The sequence below is a fragment of the Hippopotamus amphibius genome, chromosome 9, assembly GCF_030028045.1.
Source record: "Hippopotamus amphibius kiboko isolate mHipAmp2 chromosome 9, mHipAmp2.hap2, whole genome shotgun sequence".
In the NCBI taxonomy this organism is placed as follows: Eukaryota; Metazoa; Chordata; class Mammalia; order Artiodactyla; family Hippopotamidae; genus Hippopotamus; species Hippopotamus amphibius.
The window spans coordinates 45414474-45429823 of record NC_080194.1 but is presented as its reverse complement, the minus strand read 5'-3'; the positions used below and the strand labels follow the sequence as shown (position 1 = coordinate 45429823).

The following is a 15350-nucleotide window of genomic DNA, read 5'->3' as shown; positions in this document are numbered from 1 at the left end:
CCACAAAAAAAATTAAAAAGAAAGAAAGAAAATTACAGGTCAATATCACTGATTAACATAGAGGCAAAAATCCTCAAACAAAATACTAGCAAGCCAAATCGAACAATACAGCAAAAGGATCATACACCGTGATCAACTTGGATTTATCCCAATATTGCAAGAATTTTTCAGTATTTGCAAATTAAGCAGTGTGATACATCACATCAACTAACTGAAGAATAAAAACCATATAATCATGTCAATAGATGCAGAAAAAGCTTTTGATACAATTTACCATCCATTTATGATAACAATTCTCAAGAAAGTGATTACAGAAGAAACATACCTCAACATAATAAAGGCAATTTATGGCAAACCTATAGCCAACATCATATTCAAAAGTGAAAAACTGAAGGCATTTCCTCTAATATCAGGAACAAGACAAGGATGTCCACTTTCACCACTATTTATTTAACAGTTTTGGAAGTCCTAGCCATGGCAATCAGAGCAGAAAAAGAAATAAATGGAATCCAAATTGAAAAAGATGAAGTGAAACTGTCACTGTTTGCAGATGACATGATACTATACATAGAAAATCCACATGAAAATACCAGAGAACTACTAGAGCTCATCAATGAATTCAGTAAAGTTGCTGGACACAAAAGAATACACAGAAATTTGTTGCACTTCTATACACTAACAATGAAAGATCAGAAAGAGAAATTAAAGAAATAACCCCATTTACTATTGCAACAAAAAGAATAAAAATACCTAAGAATAAACCTACCTAAGGAGACAAAAGACTTATATTTCAAAAACTATAAGACATGATGAAAGAAAATCAAAGATGATACAAACTGATGCAAAGTTATACCATGTTCTTGGATTAGAAGAATCAATATTGTCAAAACGAAAGTACTACTCAAGGTAACCTACAGAATCAATGCAATTCCTATCAGATTACCAACGGTATTTTATCAGAACTAGAACAAAAAAATTTTTAAGTTTGTATAGACACACAAGACCTCAATAGCCAAAGCATTCTTGAGAAGGAAAAACAGAGCTGGCAGAATCAGGCTGCCTGAATTCAGACTACACTACAAAGCTACAATCATCAAAACAGTATGGGGCTGGCACACACAAAAAAAACAGAAACATATATCAATGAAACAGCATAGAAAGCCCAGAAATAAACCAATACATCTATGGTCAATTAATCTATGACAATTGAGTCACTACTTTACAATGGACGAAAGATAGTCTCTTCAATAAATGTTGCTGGAAAAACTTGACAGCTACTGTTAAAAAAGTAAACTCAAAGTGGATTAAATACATACATATAAGAGCAGATACTATAAAACTCTTAAAGGAAAACATAGGCAGAATACTCTGACATAAATCACAGTACTATCCCCGAATGGTCAAAACAATCTTGAGAAAGAAAAACAGAGCTAAAGCAATCAGGCTCCCTGACTTCAGACTATACTATACAATCTAGGAAGCAGGGGTGAAATCTGAGCCCTCTCTCTGTTGCTGTGTGATCTGCAGATTTACAACACAGCCACCAGGTCCTATGCGAACTCTGCGAACTCAGCACCTGCAGGACATCTTAGCGGACTATGGGTGTGCATGTCGGGTATTAGCAGTTGTGGGTATCATGGGTGAATGCACAAGGAGGCGGGACTTGGGTCTGGGCTGCTTCCATAACTCCCACAGCAGGTCAAATGCAGTGCTACTGCAGTCCTGGTACCTGACTTCAGTGGATCTGTGCCTACAGTTCTGCGCTGGTGGCTTTGTGAACACAGCACTTGAGGGACACCAGGGTTGATTGCGTGCATTCCTACAGTTGAAGTAGGGACAACGGCAGTGCCAACAACAGTATACTTTGTAAGCCTGCATAATGGGTGACAGGTGACAGCAAAGAGCCCACTTCCAAGTGGACAGATCTGGCAAAGGAATATTTAGTGGCTCCTTTCCCAGCAGGAATGCTCCAGTCCCACCTACCTCACAGCACAGCTGAGAAATGGACCTGGAGGCTTCTGCTCCAACATTTGGGAAGCAAATTCTGCTCCTGACAGGGTTGTGACAACCACAGAACAAAGAGGAGGCTCCACGAAATATCCAGTGCAGGTTCTGGTCACAACACCAGTCACACCCCTACCAAGGGGATAATGACCAGCACACACTGAGGTAATAAGTAGCAAGAATCCATACTAAGAACAGATCTTGAACCAAAAATATTAGACTCACACAGCCTACACAGGAATGCTCCCACATAAAAATAGCCCTCCAAGACCACATTACATAACTCTTTTTCCTAAACTCACAGAGTTAGAGAAATATAAGTAAAATGAAGAAACAGAAGAACAAATCCTGACTAAAAGATCAAGAAAATGCCCCTGACAGAACAATGAAACAGACCACTCAAGTATAACAGACTCCAAGTTCAAAAAGGAGATAATAAAAATAGTGAAGGAATTAAGAAGGGCCATCAATAGAAATGCAGATTACTGTAAAAAAGGAACCAGAAACGATAAAGAGGAACCAAGAAAAATTAGAAAACTCATTTGCCAAGATGAAAGCTGAACTAGAGGCAATAAACAGCAAACTGAATGCTGCAAAAGAACAAATAAGGGATCTGGAAGATGGAATAATGGAAATCACCCAATCAGAACAGAGACAGAAAGACAAATGAAAACAAAAAAACGAAAACAATATATTGAGACCTATGGGATAATACAAAGTGTTCCAATCTTCTCACAATAGGGATCCCAGAAGGAGGAGAAAGAGAATAGAGGATCAAAAATGTATTTGAAGAAATTATGGCTGAAAACTTTCCAAACCTAAAGAGGGAAACAGATATCCAGAGAAGCAGAGGGTCCCAAACAAGAGGAACCCAAGCAGACCTACAACAAGACATGTTTTATAATTAAAATAGCAAAAGATAAAGAAGATTCTAAAGTTAGCAAGAGAAAAGCAAAGAGTTAATTACAAGGGAACCCACATAAGGCTATCAGCTGATTTCACTACAGAAATGTTGCAGGCCAAAAGGGAGTGGAAAGATACATTCAAAGTCCTGAAAGGGAAATGCAACCAAGGATATTCTACCCAGCAAGATTACTATTTAGAATAGAAGGAGAGAGAGAAGGAGAGATTTCTGACAAGCAAAAACTAAATGAATACAGCAATACTAAACCTATTCTAAAAAAGAAAAAAAAAAACAGAAAGAATATTGAAAGGTCTTTTCTAAATACAAAAAGGCTGGAATCTGAAGGAAAGAGAAAAATGATAATTGGAAAGTAAATCACTTAAATAGCCAGTACACACATTTTTTTTTTAAAAAACCAAAAATTTTTGGGCAAGTGCTAACTATGATGAACAGCAAAAGGATAATCATGAAGATGTAAAAGAGGACATTAAAATCTTACACTGTTGTATAACAAAGGGAGTCCAACTCGAGGATGGAAGATGCCTTAGAGGACTGGGGCAGGGAGGGTGGGGGGGACTCGAGGTGGGGGAGTCAAGTAAGGGAGGGAATACGGGGATATGTGTATAAAAACAGATGATTGAACCTGGTGTACCCCCCAAAAAATAAAGAAATAAAAATAAAAAAATAAATTAAAAAAAAAATCTTACACTGTGAGGGAGGAAAATAAGAAAACATACATTTCTTTTTTTTTTACAATGCATTTCAGCCTATATGACTATCAGTATAAAACAAGTAGATATAGGAATGGGTTAATAACATACTTAAAAAACAAGGTAGCCACAAATCAAAAACATAGTAGATTCACCAAAACCAAAAAGAAGAGAACTTAAGCACAACATAAAAAGAAACCATTAAACCACTAAAGAAAAACCAAAAAGAAAAAGGGACAAAGAAGAAATATAAAATCAACAGGAAAACAAAGTTTAAAATAGCAATAAATACATACCTATGTATAATTATCTTACATGTCCATGGACTAAATGCTCCAATCAAAAGACATAGGATGGCTGACTGGATAATAAAACAAGAGCCTACAATAGACTGCCTATAAGAAACCAACTTTAGGGCAAAGGACACACATACATTGAATGTGATGGGATGTAAATGTGATGGGATGTAAATGTGATGGGATGTAAATGTAATGGCAAGAAAGCGGGGATAGCCATACTTTTATCAGACAAAATAGACTTTAAAGAGATAAAGAAGGACACTGCATAATGATAAAAGGATCAGTACAAGAAGAGGACATTATAATTGTTAACATATATGTACCCAGTACAGGAACACCCAAAGACATAAATAAATACTAACAGACACAAAAGGAGAAACCAATGAGAGTACAAAAATAGTATGAGACTTTGATACCCAACTCAAATCAATGGACAGATCTTCCAGACAGAAAACCAATAAGGCAAGAGAGAGCCTAAATGATACAAAAGAAAAGTTAATTTATGTTTTCAGGACATTATATCCAAAAAACCAGAATAGAAATTCCTCTCAAGTGTTCATGGAAAGTTCTCTAGAATTGACCATCAGCTAGGACACAAAACAAGCCTCAATAAATTTAAGATGACAGAAATCATTTCAAGCATCTTTTCTGACCACAATGGCATGAAACCAGAAATCAAACACAGAATCAGAAATGGGAAGAAAACAATTACATGGAGACTAAACAACATATTACTTAAAAACTAATGGGTAAACGATGAAATGAAGAATAAACTGAAAAACACTTTGAGATAAATGACAATGAAAACACAACCACAGAAATTTTATTGTATGCAGCAAAAGCATTTCTTAGAAGTTCACAGCAATAAAGGTCTTCCTCAAAAAACAAGAAAAAATGTCAAATAAACAACCTAACCTACCACCTAAAAGAATTAGACAAAAAAAATACCTAAAGTCAGCAGAAGGAAGGAAAAAACAAAGGTCAGAGAGAAAATAAATAAAATAGAGATTATTTTAAAAGTAGGAAAAAAATCAATAAAACCAAGAGCTGGTTCTTTGACAGAAAAAAAATCAATAAATCTCTGGCCAGGATCTTTAAGAAAAGAGAGAGGACACAAAAAATCAAAAAACAAAAAAGTTTTTTAAAAAAAGGATAAAAGGAGAAATAACAACTGATATCGCAGAAATGTCAAAAAGAAAAATAAGAAAACACTGTGAACGATTATACGTGAACAAATTGGATAACCTAGAAGAAATGGACAAGTTTCTAGAAATACAGGGCACACCAAAAATGAATCAAGAAGAAAAACATAATTTGAACAGACTGATCAATTTCACTAGAAGGGAAATAGAATTTGTAATTATAAAAAACAACTCCCTGCAAACAAGTCCAGGACCAGATGGCTTCCCTGGGGAATTCTACCAGGTATACAAATAAGAAATTATGCTGATTCTTCTCAAATTCTTCCAAAAGACTGAAAAGGAAGAAACACTCCCAAAATCATTCTATCTGACCGCCACCCCGATAACCAAAACCAAACACGGACACTACCAAAAAAGAAAATTACAGGCCAATATCTTTGATGAATATAGATGCAAAAATTCTCAAAATACTAGCAAACCAAATCCACCAACATGTAAAAAAAGATGATACACCATGACCAAGCTGGATTCATCCCAGGGTAACAAGGATGGTTCAACATACACAAATCAATCAATGTGATATACCATATCAACAACAACAACAAAAGACAAAAATCATATAATCATCTTAAGAGATGCAAAAGAAGCATTTCAAAAAATTCAACATCCATTCATGGCAAAAATTTTCACCAAAATGGGTACAGAGGGAACATATCTCAACATAATAAAAGCTATTTATGACAAACTCACACCAATAATACTCAAAGGTGAAAAGCTGAAAGTGTTGCCACTAAAATCTAAAACAAGACAAGATGCGCACTCTCACCATTTCTATAAAGTATAGTATTGGAAGTCCTAGCCACAGCAATCAGACAAGAAAAAGAAATAAATGAAAGGTATCCAAATTGGAAGGGAAGAGGTAAAACTGTCATTATATATGCAGATGGTACTATATACACAAAACTTTAAAGACTCCACACAAAAACTGCTAGAATTGATAAATGAATTCAGCAAGGTAGCAAGATACAAAATTAACATGCAGAAATCTGTTGCATTTCATTCCACTAATAATGAAATAACAGAAAGGGAAAGTTAAAAAAAATCCCTGTTGAAATCACATTAAAAAAAAAATTTAGGAATAAACCTGATAAAGGAGGTGAAAAGATTTATATGCTAAGAACTTCAAAAAATTAATAAAGGAAACTGAAGATGATTCAAAGAAATGGAAAGACAGCCCATGCTCTTGGATTGGAAGAATTAATACTGTTTAAATGGCCACATTCCACTACTGGGCATATACCCAGAGAAAACCATAATTCAAAAAGACACACACACCCTAATGTTCATGCAGCACTATTTACAATAGCCAGGTCATGGAACCAACCCAAATGTCCATTGATAGACGAATGGATAAAGAAGATGTGGTACATATATACAGTGGAATATTACACAGCCATACAAAGGAACAAAATTGGGTCACTTGTAGAGATGTGGATGGACACAGAAACTGTCATACAGAGTGAAGTAAGTCAGAAAGAGAAAAACAAATATTGTATATTAATGTATATATGTGGAATCAAGAAAAATGATATAGAGCAACTGTGTCTAGAGACACAGATGTAGCCAACAAACATATGGACACCAAGGGGGGAAAGTGGGAGGGTTGGGGTGGGACGAAATGGGAGATTGGGATTGCCATATACACATTAATATGTATAAAACAGATGACTAATAAGAAAAAAACATCAAACTGTACACTTTAAATATACGCAGTATATTGTATGCCAATTATATCTCAATAAAACTTTTTAAAAGAAAATATAAATAAAATAAAATGGCCACACTACCCAAAGCAATCTACATATTTAATGTGATCCCTATCAAATTACCCATGAACTTTTTCACAGAACTACAATAAACACTCCTAAAATTGATATGGAGCCATAAAAGCCCCTGAACTGTGCTGAGGAGAAAGAAAACTCCAAGACTTCAGAAGATACTACAAAGCTACAGTAATCAAAACAGTGCTGTACAGGCACAAAAAAACACAGAATGGAACAGAATAGAGTCCAGAAATAAACCCACACACCTACAGCCAATTATCTTTCAATAAAGGAGGCAAGAATATACAATGGACAAAAGACAGTCCCTTCAGCAAGTTGTAGTGGGGAAGCTGGACAGCTGCATATAAATCAATAAAGTTAGAACACCTTCACACCATAAAGAAAAATAAACTCAAAACTGCTCAAAGACTAAATATATGACATGATACCATAAAATCCTAGAAGAGAATATAGGCAAAAAACACTCCCTGACATAAATCATACCAATATTTTCTTCAGTCAGTCTCCCAAGGCAATAGAAATAAAAGCAAAAATAAACAAATGGCACCTAATCACACTTATAAGCTTTTGAGCAGCAAAGGAAACCATAAACAAAATGAAAAGACAGCCTATAGAATGGGAGAAAATATTTGCAAACAATGAAACAAACAAGGGCTTAATTTCCAAAATATGTAAATAGTTCATACAATTCAATAACAAAACAGCAAAGAACCCAATCAAAAAATGGACAGAAGACCTAAATAGATGTCTGTTTCTCCAAAGAAGACATACAGATGGCCAATAGGCACATGAAAAGATGCTCAATGTCACTAATTATTAGAGAATTGTAAATCAAGAGTACAATGAGATGCCACCTCACACTGGTCAAAATGGCCATCATTAAAAAGTCTATAAATAACATGCTGGATAAGGTGTGGAGAAATGGGAACCCGCCTACACTGTTGATGACAAAGTAAATTGGTGCAACCACTGCTGAATACAGCATGGAGGTTCCTCACAAAGCTGAAAATAGAGTTCCCAAAGGATCCAGCAATCCCAGTCCTGGGCATATATCTGGACGAAACTGTAATTTGAAAAGATACATGCACCCCTATGTTCACAGCAGCACTATTTACAATAGCCAAGACATGGAAGCAACCTAAATGTCCATTGAAAGATGAATGGATAAAGAAGATGTCATATATTTATACAATGGAATACTACTCAGCCATAAAAGAATGAAATAATGCCATCTGCAGCAACAGGGATGCACCTAGAGATTACCATACTAAGTGAAGTAAGTCAAAATGAAAAAGACAAATACCATAGGATATCACTCATATGTGGAATCTAAAATATGACACAAATGAACTTATTTATGAAACAGAAACACTCAGAGACATGGAAAACACACCTGTCATTGCCAGGGGGAGGGGGTTCTGGGGAGGGATAGATTGGGAATTTGGGTTTAGCAGACGCCAAGCATTATATATAGAATGGATAAACAACAAGGTGCTAATGTATAGCATGGGGACATATACTCAATATCCTGTAATAAACCATAAAGGAAAAGAACACAAAAAAGAAAAAAGAAAACTATGGGGAAGAAAATAAATCAAGGACACTCATACAACAAATATTTCAATTATTTTCTGGTTGTTTACAATATGCCAAGCATTACCCTTAGGCATATATATGAAATGAAAAAAATAGCCCTAAACAATTCAACTTCTAAAGGGTAAAAGAAATAAGCAAATCAATAATAACAAGTGCTGATGGTTTTTCACTAAAACCAAAATGATATTCATAGATCACTGAATCAGGAGATTTACCCTATTCATACAATCTAACATTTCTAACAAATAAGCTTAAAAAATGAAAAGATTCTTCCCTGTTCAATGTTCTATGAGTGGGATTTTCTTTTCTCTAAAAGGGCAAAATTTCTATCAGAAGTATTTCAGAACTTTCCTCTAAAATATCAGCACACTTCTGTGTTGTAGTAAACAACTTTGTACCTACTTTCATTTTTTAACAAACTACTTTGAAAGGTAGATAAACCAAGGCACTGACCCTGATAGAATAAATGACTTTAATGGCAGTAGAGAATTCTTTCAGAATTGTTGGTAGAGGTTTGTTTTATATATATGCTGGTAAAGCCTGAGCTAAATGTACAAGTGTCCTATCTCTGCAGAGAAGATGAAATTTTCTTTTCTGGTCAAAGAATCCTTAGAATATAAGAACCTGCTGTATAGCACAGGGAACTACTCAATATTCTGTAATGGCCTATATGGGAAAAGAATCTTAAAAAAAAAAAAGAGTGGATATATGTAAATGTATAACTGATTCACTTTGCTGTACACCTAAAACTAACACAACACTGTAAATCAACTATACCTCAATATAAATATATACATACATACATACATACTTGTAGCCAAAAAAAAAAAAAAAAAAGATAACCTACAGGTGTAATTTCAGAAATTGCAGAAAAATACCCTTCCCTGGCCACCCTGTATAGCTGTCTCTCCCACATTACATCCACACACCACCATCCTCAAAAGAAAAACACTGCTTATACCTGAAATTCCTATAATTATCTATTTGTTTGTCTGAATTTAATTGGTGCTTTTTCACAGTTAAACTGTGAACATTCTGGGGGTGGGGGAATTGGTGTAAGGTGCTCAAAATGTACAAACTTCCAGTTACAAATAAGTACTAGATATGTAACGTACAACATGATGACAATAGTCAACATGCTGTATGGTATATGGGGAAACTGTTAAGAGAGTAGATCCTACATCACAATGATTTTTTTCTTTTCTTTTTATTATATCTATATGAGATGATGGATGTTAACTAAACCTATTGTGATAATTATTTTACAACATATGTAAATCAAACCATCATGCTGTACACGGTACAAGCAGTGATGTATGTCAACTATTTCTCAGCAAAACCAGAAAAAATCTTAAAAAAGAATCCTTAGAATAAAACCTTTCTATTTGAAGCTTCAATGGACTATACAGTTTCCAAAAGAGACTCACAAATAGAAATTCTACTTTGAACACAACTTTGAATTCTGATCCCCTGAGTTATGAGCTACAATACTCAAAAGCTAGGAGGAGCTGAAGAAAGAAATCAGTAACAGTATAGAGAGACACGCTCAAGGGATGAAATATAGTCTATTAATACTCTACGACATCCTTAGAACAGTGGAAGAAATGTTATTCAGTGGAAGATCTGCATCAATTTTTTCAAATGAATTGCTTTCAATTTCAAGAATCCCCTGAAATTCAGCCTCAACTTTAGAACCCTCCCATACAAAGTGACAAGTATCAAGAAAGAGATAGGTATAACAAGATACAAATATATATAATTTGAAAACATAAATTCCATACATAATATTTTAAAAATCTTTAAGTTTCAAAAGAGGAGAAGGTTACAACTTTCAAAAGGATGAGAAATCATCATAAAATCTAGAAACAATAAATGCTGGAGAGGGTGTGGAGAAAAGGTAACCCTCCTGCACTGTTGGTGGGAATGTAAGTTGGTACAGCCACTATGGAAAACAGTTTGGAGGTTCCTTAAAAAACTAAAAATGGAACTACCATATGACCCAGTAATCCCACTGCTGGACACATACCCAGAGAAAACCATAATCCAAAAAGAAACATGTACCATAATGTTCACTGCAGCACTATTTACAATAGCCAGGACATGGAAGCAACCTAAATGCCCAACCACAGATGAATGGATAAAGAAGATGTGGTACATATACACAATGGAATATTACTCAGCGATAAAAAGGAATGAGACTGAGTTATTTCTAATGAGGTGGACAGACCTAGAGACTGTCACACTGAGCGAAATAAGCCAAAAAGAGAAAAACAACTCATACATATGGAATCTAAAAAAATGGTACTGATGAACCCAGTGACAGGGCAAGAATAAAGATGCATATGTAGAGAACAGACTTGAGGACACAGCAGGTGGAGGGGTGTGAAGAGGCAGCTGGAATGAAGTGAGAGAGTAGCACTGACATACATATACTACCAAATGTAAAACAGTTAGTGGGAAGTTGCCACATAACATAGGGAGATAAACGCGATGATCAATGATGACTTAGAGGGCCAGGATAGGGAGGGTGGGAGGGAGTCGTGGGAGGGAGGGGATATGGGGATATATGTATAAATACAGCTGATTCACTTTGATGTACCTCAAAAACTGGCACAACAGTGTAAAGCAATTATATTCCAATAAAGAGCTTAAAAAAAAAAAAAAAAGGATGAGAAAAATACTTCATAATTGAGACAAAGACAAAATGAAAAGTGGATAGCCTCAAGAGGGTGATATCCAGCACAGATAATATGTAAATATCAGAGACATGTAGGTTACATATAAAAAAGCTTTAGAGGTGAGGCTGGAAAATGGGGTTATACTTTGGAAGATATTCTGCAGGAAGATCTAGTACTTAATATAGTTAGCACTACGAAACCACATAAAAGTTTCAGTTAAGAAACCACACAAAAGTTTCAGAGTACAAAAGTATTATGACCACAAAGATACCTGAAAAAATAAATTTGGCAAAAGTGTACACAGTATACCTAGTTTTAGCTATACTCTTTTTAGTTCCTACTTTTTAATCCTACTTATAGTTTCCCATTCTCTTTCTCTCTTTTTTTTTAATTAATTTATTTATTAACTGTACTGGGTCTTCATTGCTGTGCATGGGCTTTCTCTAGTTGCAGTGAGCAGGGGCTACTCTTCCTTGTGGTGCATGGGCTTCTCCTTCTCACGTGATGGCTTTTCTTGTTGCAGAGCACAGGCTCTAGGCACGTGGGCTTCAGTAGTTGTGGCACACAGGCTCAAGAGTTGTGGCTCACGGGCTCTAGAGCACAGGCTCAGTAGCTGTGGCACATGGGCTTAGCTGCCCTGTGGCATGTGGGATCTTCCTGGACCAGGGATCGAACCCGTGTCCCCTGCATTGGCATACAGATTCTTAACCACTGAGATACCAGGGAAGTCCCTAGTTTCCCATTCTCAATTCCTTAATCTGTACAAGAAACTCCAAATTATCCACCTTTTAAAAACATTAGCTAGCACAACTTAGTAAAAGCAGCCAATTTCATAAACATACTCTCTGTACTATTATCTAATCAGTAATAATTGCAGCTTGATGAAAATTATATGGAACTTGACTTCATAAGATTCTCACCTCCTCTCATACTACCATTAAATTATATAAATTAGTTTTTGAGAACAGTCCTTTATAATCAGTTATAAACCTCTTTATAAACTTCTCAACACTGTAATGCAACCAAATCATCCTTTGTCTTTTTCTATCTACATTTACTTCTGTGGTGATTTCATACAGCATTATGAATTTATATTTACTAACTCCCCAATTTCTATTTCCAGCTCAGGTTTCTCTCAACTCCCAACTATATCCATCTGCCTATTTGACAGCTCTCCTTGTTTCACATCTAAAAGCCATCCAAGCTCAACATATCCAAAACAGAACTTCCAATCTTTGATCCAAAACCTACTCTTTCTCCCACATCTCAAATAATGGCCATTCTATTCTTGTAGCTGTTCAGGCAAAAATCTCTGTAGTCTACTTTGCCTCTTTAATTCATACTCCCCTCCCATCTAAACCATCATAAAAATCCTGTCAGCTCTCCTTCAAATTTTACACAGAAAACATTTATGCATATAAAAAATTCAATCACTTCTAACCATCTCTTCAGCCACTATCTTGGTCAAGTTAACTATCATTTCTTAAATGTATTATGGCAAAAGCTTAACTAATTCCTGTGTCTGCCCTTATTTTCCTTCAATTTACTCTTAGAAAAGAAGCCAGGATGGTCCTGTCAAAGATACATTTTCTGCTCAAAAATCTTAAACCTGCTTGAAAAATCTTTACCTCTCACCCAAAATACAAACCCACTGAATACTTCCTTAATATGACTTTTAAGCTTAACATGATCTGGCCTCCCAGTCTTTCTAATCTGGATTTTCTACCTTCCTCTCTTTCATTCATTCCACTCCAGCAATACTGGTCTTCTTGCTGTTCTTCCTACATAGTGGACACATGTCCCATCTTTGGGACTTTAAATTTTCTCTCTTATGTCCTCAGTGCTCTTCACTCAGATACACAAAAATCACTATTTAACTTCCTTCAAGTCCTTGCATCAATGTTACTTTTTCAATGAGAATTAGCCTGTGCATCACAAGACATACACTTACACATAAACATACAGCATAACTGGCACTCAAGATCCCTACTACCTCAAGGAAGGGAGGGAATACGGGGATATGTGTATAAAAACAGATGATTGAACTTGGTGTACCCCCAAAAAAATAAATTAAAAAAAAAATAAAAAAAATAAAAGATCCCTACTATCCCACCTAAGATATATAACTTTCTAATATGCTGTATAGTTTATTATTTTTATCACTTATTATCTCTTTCTTCCTACACAAATAAAACTCCATGCAGACAGGTGTTTTTTTAATCTGTTTTATTGACCAATAGATAGGTGAATGAATCCTAGAACAAAATATTTTACATGAAATGGATACCAAATTTCAGTTTCTCAATTTGGAGGGGAAGAAGTAAATGACCAGTTTGACTTGTACAAGGTCAGTCCGTAAATGGCAAAGCCCAGAATAAAACCAGGTCTCCTTGGCCCTAGGCCTAGGCTTTTTTCCACCAGGACACAATGGTGGAACATAAGAAAATACATACGAAAATAAATTTTAAAAACAAACAAGCATAAATACATATAAACACACCAAAACAGATATAGACACATTTAACATTAAAACATTACCATTACCAAGTAGAAGTAATACACAAGGAAACTGACTACCTGTAGACAAACTTTTATTACTTACCTCTACCCCAGATTTTTTTGATGGTATCTTCGTTATGGTGTCTTCGAATTTATTTGCCTTATCAAGTTGGGCTTTAAGTTGTTCAGCTAATTCCTTCGAATAGAAAGACAAGAAAAAGAGTTGCGATATATGGTTTAATTCTTCATTCATAGATTATTTCAAATTCATATAACAATAGGGAAAACAGCATAGCAAACATCCAAGTAGCTATCACCTAAATTCAATTACCAACTCACAGCCCAGTATATTATTTTTAATGATTAAAAAATTCTCAAATACCTATGGAAATTGTTTATAGTTTGAAGGTAATTACAAGGACATATATTTGAGGGAAGATAAGGAAATTAAAGAAATACATAATCTTAAGAATGGCATTTTTATAATTCCTTAGATATTACAAACTTCCAATACTCAGAATTTCAGTTATTTGTAAAAAGAAAGCAATCACAAGATTTAAAATATTACCTTCTTTATTGTTGATGAGTTATTTAGATAAAAATTCTGAATGTATTTCATTTTTACTCTAGAAATTATAAAAATTTATATTAAAAAAACTGATATATAAAGCAATAAATCACAATAAAATAAATTAAACAGAATTATATGACAAGCAAAGACAGCATTCTCCACTGCAGTATTTTCGTGTACACAGAACACTTCTTTTAACGTATGTTAACCTCCTAACTTGGTGACCTCTCTTTCACTAGTTTAATTTCTTTGTGCTTTCAAAACTCATGTTATTTTCTTGCTGTTGGTGGTGGTTGGTGGTGGTGGTCTGTCTTGCTTACTAATTTCTGGGTTGAACTTCAGTTGAGTGTTACCAAGGACCAGATTCAAAGAGAGAGAGAGAGCAGCAAACAAGATATGATTTTTATTAGAGATACAAACTAATAAAAACACAAGTACCTTGTTTGGCCACTTTTTGTTCTACTAAAGAGCGTCATACGGATAGTACACCAAAACAGAAGACTACTTAAGATCACTTATATTTGGACTTGAGATGCATACATACATAGGACCATGAGGGAATCAATTTTGTCAAGACATGGAAAGCTGCATGACTTTGCTATTCTGCCATGTGCAATGTAACATGTATTTGTATAATATGAATGTGACAATATAACAGACAGATAGATGCCACTCTTACCAAGTAATTCTGATTTATATTCAATTGTAGGTTAAGTAAGTCTCAAATTACAACATTATTCTGGGAATTACATGAGATAATCTACACAAAACATTTAACACACTGTCAGGCACAAATCTATGTTGCCTTAAAATTTGAAAAAATGAATTAACCATTCTTTTTATTAGCTCATTTTTAAAGTTCCTAAGTAAGGGAATTTAAGAAAGTAATATACATTCTTAACAAAATATGACTAAAAAAGGGAAGGAAGACGGTGACATCTTTATTACTCTCAAATATGCTCAATAAGTTATAAACACAAGAATAAAGCAAATATCCAAGTTGAAAAGAAAATTAAAAAGTAGTTCCCTAGAATCTTAAATTTCAGAAATTTGACAAATTACATAATTTACTACTTAGACAGTAGTGTTCTTAGAAGTGTTCA

At 34.7% G+C, this 15350-nt stretch overlaps 1 protein-coding gene across 1 annotated transcript in view; it reads right to left on the bottom strand.

Moving 5' to 3' along the window:
* The window catches only part of CWF19L2 (CWF19 like cell cycle control factor 2), a 146564-nt gene that overhangs the window by 62481 nt on the left and 68733 nt on the right, over window positions 1–15350 (bottom strand). Inside the window, exon 10 of the mRNA XM_057748615.1 lies at window positions 13780–13872. Coding sequence (XP_057604598.1) covers window positions 13780–13872 — 93 coding nt within the window. The remainder of the gene's footprint in view (window positions 1–13779; window positions 13873–15350) is intronic.